Source organism: Simochromis diagramma, unplaced genomic scaffold (genome assembly GCF_900408965.1).
Source record: "Simochromis diagramma unplaced genomic scaffold, fSimDia1.1 OVJJ01000602.1, whole genome shotgun sequence".
NCBI classification, from domain to species: Eukaryota; Metazoa; Chordata; class Actinopteri; order Cichliformes; family Cichlidae; genus Simochromis; species Simochromis diagramma.
The window spans coordinates 11,235,141-11,243,243 of NW_024387040.1; the positions used below are offsets into that span (position 1 = coordinate 11,235,141).

At 44.0% G+C, this 8,103-nt stretch overlaps 1 protein-coding gene across 2 annotated transcripts; it reads left to right on the forward strand.

The window, feature by feature from the left end:
* The first annotated feature begins 943 nt into the window (after window positions 1-943).
* nell3 (NELL (neural EGFL like) family member 3) lies at window positions 944-7,540 on the forward strand. 2 transcript variants are annotated; one of them, XM_040044009.1, is made up of 5 exons: window positions 944-1,079; window positions 1,246-1,918; window positions 2,509-3,068; window positions 3,401-3,467; window positions 3,652-7,540. In XM_040044009.1, the coding sequence occupies exons 2-5, from the start codon at window positions 1,276-1,278 to the stop codon at window positions 5,181-5,183; spliced, it is 2,802 nt and encodes a 933-aa protein (XP_039899943.1). In that variant the 5' UTR covers window positions 944-1,079; window positions 1,246-1,275; the 3' UTR covers window positions 5,184-7,540. The 2 variants fall into 2 exon arrangements, with proteins under 2 accessions (XP_039899943.1, XP_039899944.1); XM_040044010.1 differs by having other exon boundaries at window positions 949-1,135.
* The last annotated feature ends 563 nt before the right edge of the window (window positions 7,541-8,103 follow it).

The window sequence follows — 8,103 nt, forward strand, 5'->3', positions numbered from 1 at the left end:
ATTAATCGCTACAGGAGCCTCGTTCACAGTGGCCCCTTTCCTTTGCTAAACCCTAACTCTGCTGTCAGTCACACAAACACTCTAAACCACATCCACACAAACATGTCCACAACAATCGAAGTCTAAAGACAAAATAACACCTCAGAAACCCTGAAACAATAATCACAAAACGTATAAATGAGTGATGTAAACTAAAACATGTACATTTCTAAGAGTCTGTGCCCACGATGCTGTAAAATGTCCAGCATTTTGCTTTAAATATTCTGAAATTTTGGCTAAATCTTGAGTTATTCAGTTAAATATGATCATACAACTTTTGCATCTATTCATTTGGCTCCTGGACCTTTGAATAAGACAGTAATATCAGAACTGCTTAACTAATAACATCCATGCAGACGTCATCCTCAGATAACCTTATGTGCTTGTGCAGAAGCACTAAAAACAAAAAAAGGAGAGAAATTGGGAGCGAGTCCAAAAACCAGATGTGTTTTCACATTCCTGACTTCTGCCATAGGTCTCTTCACAAAAGTTTGACCTCTGCTCGCTTTGTCTATAAAAAGGGTTGACAAGGCCAGCGCTAAAGCACGAAGGACGCTGGGTTGAGGAACCAGCAGCTGTCTCAACATTCAGGGTGTGCTAAACAAAAAGTACTGTATGTTTTTGCAACTCAGAGGGCCACAGGGTCAAAGAAAAGTCAACAGTGAGCAAAGTCAAAAGTGAAGAGATGAGATATAATTAAAATGCATGTCATTTTTTCCCCCTTTCGTTTATTTGTTTCAGGTTGAAATTAAGGATGTTTCAGTTTCAGGCATCAAAAATGTTATTTTATTCTTGTTCTTTCAAAACCTTTTAGTTCAGAGGGGAACTCAAGGGAGAGGAGAGGGTGAAGGGTTAATTTGGAGCTGGGGAAACCTGATGCTAATTAAGTCTCAGGAATGCCACATACACTGACATTATAGTGCAGAAGCCCTCAGAGTGGGTCAGGCATGGAGAGAGCCGGCAGTAATGCGTGAGTCCAGTGTTTTTACTCCTTTGTGACGGTCGGGAAAAGCCAGCCTCACCAAACCCTGGAGCTGAAGGTAATGTGCACAGATGAGCTGCCAAGTCTGTAAAGTTTGTTTCAGTTGTGTGAGAGGTGGGTTTAATCGAAAAGGAGATCAGTGATGGCTTGAGTTATCACCTTTGAGATTTTTTCCTCCAGGTTTTCCATTTGGGACTCTTACCTCGCGTTTCCTTCTTTTGCAGGCAGAGTAAGCCCACATATTAGATGCGAAAATGCTTTTACTGACATCTCTGCTGTTGCTGCAACTCTCCTGGGTATCGCTGCACAACGCCGCGCAAGCTGTAGCGGAGATTTGCCGGGGGACGCACTGCTATGGCGGAGACACCGGCGATCCAAGACCGTGCACCGGGGCGCACTGTCCGGGGAGCCGATCTTCCAGACCCCCGCGGCAGTTTAACCCGTCAACGCAGGGGAAAACGGCTCATGTAGCCGCCGGCCAACACCGCGTGTACCCGAGCTCTCCAAGAGCGGCATCGGAGACTTTTCCAGGCGCCCAGCTGCTACTGCGCGGGCGGCACAGCGACGGCAGCACTCGGAGGAGTGCGCCTGAAGTTTTACCTGCAGGATGCACCGATGCGGAGTGCGCTGTTCATGTGAGACAATTTCAACCCAGCAATGACACCAGAGACTGTAAAGGGATCGAGTGCAGACTGCCGCTGAGGATACGGCCAAAAGCTCGAGCAGTGGCTTGTGTGGGAGAAGGATGTCTGGCCGGTTCAGAGGAGAGCGTGCCTCCTGTACATCTGTCGGACAGAGCCGCGCAGTTTCTGGGGGATTTTCCGGAGTTTGGATATCCATCGTCGGAACTTGGCGCAGCGCCTTTAGGTGTCCAGCTTACATGTGATATCAAGCCAGGTCTGCTATGTTCATCAACATTATTATATATATATTATTTATTTATTTATTTATTTATTTATCATTATATTATAAGTTCCTGCATGCCAGGAACAAAAAAAAAAAATGCAGACATGCACATTGTGACTCTTGACAATTTCCTTAAAAGTGATATGCCTTTACTAAAAGGTGGGTGTATATAAATAACTCAAATGCATGCTGCCCTTTACCGACTTACAATCTCTCACTAATGATCAACACAAGAGTGTTCTGGAGACAAATGACAACTTTGTTGACCTTCAGCTTCCCCCCACAAAAAAGAAAGAAAGAAAAAAAAAGATACCTGCAGGGCAAAGAGTAGCTGGACTGGAAAAATGTCTCAGAGTCAATTGCCCAGAAAATTTTGAATGCTTTGATGTGGCTCCATACAGGAAACTTTTAGTAGGCTACACTTGGCCGTGGCTGGCTATGCAGCTGGAGTCACAGGCTGTTCACACTTACTGTCAGCACTGTTTGGAGAAGTCACACCTCAGTACAAGGCTTAACGACATCTAATCAATTTCTTCTCCCTGTTTTTTTCCCCCCTTCACTGTGCATTTATTTCATGACAGGGGAGAATGAAGTTCCTTCAGAAGATGCCCTCATCTTGCACCTCCAGCTGTCCAAGGGGCAGGAGAAGCTTGTGGAGGCCCTGAGAGCCCAGCAGATTATCATCCGCGATCTGCAGCAGAAGCTTGCTGACCAACAGGAGGCCCTGCTGTCACAGCAGCGTGAAATCCTGGAGCAGCAGCAGCGAATGTATGAGCAAATGGATGTGGTGAAGGCCCAGTACGGTCTCCTCTCAGACACCTTCAAACAGGTTTCCTTCCAGGGCCTGAAGGGCGAGCTGCAGAGCTACTTCGAGAGCCAGCTGGCTGGACTGCAAAGCCAAGCCCGCAGCCACCTGCAGAAATCCTACGCCGTCCACAAAGTGGACATCAACTCTAAGGTGATGGATGTGGTCGGGGAGGCTCACTTTCCTCAGCCTCTCCTGGGATGTCCTTCACCCTGTGGATCAGAGGAGTACTGTGACTTTCAAAAGGACCCAGCTCGGTGTGAAAAGTGCACCATGTGTCCACCAGGTTTCTTCCTCATCTCACAGTGCTCTCCAACTGCGGACAGAATGTGCCAGGTATGCCGTCATCTGATGTGTCAAAACAAACTGAGAGCAAAACAGGAAAAAAAAAGGAAACAAACAAAAAAAAAGTGTGAAGCGGTTTTAGCTGATAGTTGAGGTTTCACGTGGTGGTTTCCAGTTAGTGGTTCCCAAGCATATGCCAGCATATGCCAAAATCTAAACATAGCTGATGTGGAAGTGAGAATGTTTATACCTTTGAGCTTAGATGGCTCATCTTATCTATTTCCTGATCAAGCATAAATGCTTTAAAGAATGTGTCAGTTAAACCCAGTTATTGATGTACAGGATACACTCATGGTGATACTTTTAATTTGCATGACTTGCAGGACAGAGACGAATGCCTTGAATTACCAAATATTTGTGGAGAGCGAGTGAAGTGCCTTAATACTCCAGGTGAGTTCGCAGTGCTTATTTTGCTGATAATTAATGAATCCTTATTCCTTATTTTCACTCTGATATAGAAAAACTTCCAACCAGTTTATCTAAAACGTTATTTGCGCTGAGAAAACAGCCATACTTTACTGAGCTATGTGTCTATGCAGCTGTCAGAGCCTGTTTGGACCTTTTTATTTTGCAGGGGGATTCAGGTGTCTGGGCATTTCTGAGAGAGACGCAATAATGGGCTTGTGCGGTCATGAATATTTCTACAACCAGGAGCTGCAGGAGTGCCAGGCCTGCTCTGACTGTGACGGAGAGCCTGTCACTGTTCCCTGTACAGCAGTCAGTGACACCATCTGTGGCCAGCTTTCGGAGACCCGGCTCTCTGAGTCTTGGATGGCGAATGTGGCAGTTCCCCCCGCCAGATCATCTGGCACCCACATCTTTCCTGGGCTTCAGCTAAACATACGAAGCAAAGAAAAAAGCGATTTGCTGTCCAACCAGGTGGGCCAGTTGACCTTCCAGCAGCACGGGCTGGTGTGGTTGGATCATAACTTTGCAATAAAGCACAGTTGCAGGAACTTCCTCCAGTTGGGGATGAGGCTAAATGGGAGCCAGGAAGAGGAGGGTAAGGACCTCAGCGGTGTTCGCATCGAACAACCGGATGGGAAGTATTTCCAGGGGGTCAGCGTCAGTACCGGGGTGGAGGTGGAGCCTAACCACAGCTTCACACTGCTGTTGAGGAGTCCAAATCAACATTGCAATCAGAGCAAAGATCTTCACGTGTATGATGCTGCAGGGCCCTCTTTGAGTCTGCTCTGGTTGTCTCATGATACTGGTGCTGTAGCTATGACAGCTCAGATGTCCCTGCTGATGCACTACCAGACCAGCTACCGCCCAACTTTCCGCATAACCTCAGTTTCAGACCCCTACATGATCAGCCTGACTCATGACAACCGTGGGGTGCGCTTCACCGAGCGCGGAGTGGTCAAGTTTGTCCTTCAGCAAGCACTTTACTCCATGGGGCACACCTGCGTTCGAGAGGGTTTCTCCTTGATTGCCTATATAAACCGCAACGGAACCGGCCAAGAGGTGATGCAGGCTTTTAAGACTGGCGTTAATTACAGGGACACTTCCATTACACTCTCAGGTGCTGTGAGCGTGGACAGTGGAGACATGCTCAACTTTGAGATCACATCCCCGTCTCAGTGCAACGTCCGCTATTTTGGGGACAGCACTGGAATCAGTATTTTGAGTCTTATCTGGATTCCTTCAGCAGTGTCGTCAGCCTTTACGGCTACTGTGTCCAGGACCGGTCTTCCCTTTGGAGCGGTGAGGAATAAACCTCTATTGTTCCAGCAGATCAGCCCAGATACACCACAGGTCCACTTGGCCCGCTCTGGGGAGCCAAACAGCCGGAAGAACTTTATATTCCGTGAGAAAGGAACAGTGAACATAGCTCTCAACCTCAAGCTGATCCACTCTTGTAATATAGTAAAACTCACTCTGCAGCGGGTAGGGGGTCAGGGCAAGCAGGCTGGTCCTGTGGCTCAGCAGGTGTCAGGATCTATGCCTGAAGGAAGCGAGTGGGCCAGTGTAGGGCTGAGAGCCTCATTTCAAGTCCAGAATGGCACGGCTCTGTACGTCACGCTGGACTGCATCCGTGGACGAATTAACCAGATAGCACACGAGGGCGGCACTAACATTTCAATTCTCTGGGTGGCAGTGTGATCCAAGAAGGGGCTGAGCTTTTCTCATCATCATTTTGTGGAAAAAGACAGTTTTGCACATGTTGAAGGACAAATACGGGCTAATAAAATGTAGTCTTCTTTTCCACATATCCTGTCACATTATCTTTAATGTATATTTCTGCACCTGTATAGACGTTTATGATTATTTTTTTTGTAGGGTGTAACACTTAGATGCTAAAAGTACTGCTTTTTGCTTGAAGTACTTCGGCTGGTTGAGCAGTGACCAATTCTACATCAAATGTCTGAATGTGTGAGTGTGTGTTTGTCTGTATGTGTAAATGGTGTGGATACTTGGAAATGGTGCTTATGTATGTCTGTGCGTATGTACACACACATTGGCATGTCTACTTTTGCGTATGAATCATTTAATATGTATATATTAATACTTAACATCCATATTGTATTAAACCTTTTTGTATTGAATTATGAGGTTGTTAAAGCAGTATTTTAACATTTGGGGAAATGCAGTGAACCATTTTCTGGATGGCAGTTTCATGAGTGGACCAGTGCAAACCTAGTGGTTAGTTAGCTTAGCACAAAAACCTCAAACAGGGGAAACAGCTGACCTGGTATTAGCCAACAGTATGGAAATGTATTAGCATCTCTAATACACAGCAGCATTTAACCAAAGGAACATCCCCTGCTTCATCCATCTGTGTCTACAGCAACCTGCAGGACCACCTCCAAGGGGACACCCCTGCAGCAGTTAAATATCTGTGACTCTCCATCAGTTTTTAGAACCGACAAAGCCACTTAAATGAAAGTTAAAATGTCTTCTTTCATCAGAAAGAAGTCCTGTTGCCTTTATTTCAAGCGCTTTAGTCATTCTAACCGTGTGAACCTTTGCATCCTCAGAGACACAGAAACTGTAACACCTTTAACCTATCAAATGTGTTAAGTCACAGCATTGCATTGTGGGGCACCCACACTTTGGCAGTTCTGTGGGCTAGCACAGAAAACCTGGAAGCATATAAATACGCTTCAGTTCCAAATAAAATGCAGGTTGTGGAGGTGTTATTTGCTTTGATTGGTAACTTCTTGGCTTGTGGAACTCACTAGTCAAAATCACTTGGCAAATGCTCAGAGTTAGGAAATAACCCCTCATAAAGCAGCTAAATTACACATTAGCTTTTGCTGAGTTGCCACGTTAAGATGGATGTAGTCGTCTTGATGTCATCAACTGAACTTTTTAACTCTTGTTTAATAGGCTTTTTTGTAGGGTCTTGGCACCGTTGTGTTGGAGAAGTCCGGTTCAGTCACTTCTAGCTAGCAGAGATAAACAGCTAATAGCTCCAGCTGCCTGTGTTGGCATTCACATGTAGCAATTCAGTCAGCATTACACAGACATCATGAAGAGGCACCAACTTAGGATGTTATTAGTCTGTTTAAAGGACATCAAAGAAAACCAGTTTTTGCATGAGGCTGTGAACATCTCTACTGTGAATAAGTGTTTTAAGTGGGGAGTTGAAGCTAGCCTCGAGGCTAACTTGAGGATCTGGAGTTTCTGGCACTTCTACAGTAGCTTAATTTTCTCAGCCCTTTTTGGCTCTGCTTTTTTGTTGTAATGATTAAACAAACACAATTTAACTTGTAAATTGTTGAGCTTTGACAATACTGGCAGGCTGTTTTTTTTTAACTACTGCACAAAACCAAGCCAGCTGTTTCTTTCTGTTTCAGTCTCTGTGTGTAGCTAAACTAAGCTAATTTCATAGATAACACACCGATATGAGAATGCTATCATTGTTCTCATTTAACTTCCTTTCAAAATATGGTAATTTGCTGAAATATATAAAAAATAGTCTCGCCAAATCTATTGTAGTACCATTTAAAAGAGCAGGGATTTAAAAAAAATGTTGTTTTTGGTATTTATTTTACGAAACAGGACCTTTGTATTTTGCTGTGGAATGCATATGAATTGTTAGATATGATAAAACAGTAAAAATATGTATAGTATGGAGTAAAGCACTGAGTAGACATGTAGTGATAGTGTCTACTTGTACACATATAGTTTTGCGTAGTATTATGGAATATGCAAACATCTTCCTTTGTTATTCTTTTGCCTAAACGCTGTTCCTCTGTAAAGAGCTGCCCATGCATATCCCTCCTAATTGCCTCTGTGTGTGTTCTGTCCTCTGAACAATTAGGCATAATTAAGTGTTTCAGAGAGCTGGCAGCAAAGGCGCCGCTGAAATTCTTCACCTTTTTTCTCACTTCTTTGCACGCGGTGATATTTTTGAGGTGCTTTTAGACTCCCTGCAAGTTTCTTGTGGAACGTCAGTGTATTTACAGTATTCTGGTTCAACACCAAATAAAATATACATATATTTTGCCATAAAAGGAATTTCTTTTTTCTTTTGAAAAAAAAAATGTTACTTTGTTGGTTTTATTCCAAAAATATTGACTTGTGGATGAAAAACAGTTTTGCTGCTAATCCTCACCAGACGAGAAAGGTATTTTACAGAGTTTTTGGATCATTGTAGTATATGTGAATGCGTAATGTGCCTCTAATGGATTCCTGTGTAGCCACATCATTGGACCTCTAATGTGACCTTTATTCTATCAACCCGAGAGTGATTTTATATTTTGGAACCACGTATCATGACAATCAACATTTCACAGTGAACAGCTATCAATTTCCATTAAATTGGCAGGTAAAAGTTTGACCTTCCAACAGTGTTCACTCAGCTCAACCTCAAACATACTGAAACTATTTTTAAAGCAGCCTTATTCTGCAGCAAAGGTGCCAAAACACCTGGAAAATCATACACTGTATTTTCCTCACAATTGGTCTTAATCAGCTTCATATTATTCTTCCATCTATTACTACCTATGGAAGGCCAGTTCTTTGACTTAAATTTAACAAATAGCCTATGAGTCAAAGAAGGGAGAGAGCAAGAAAC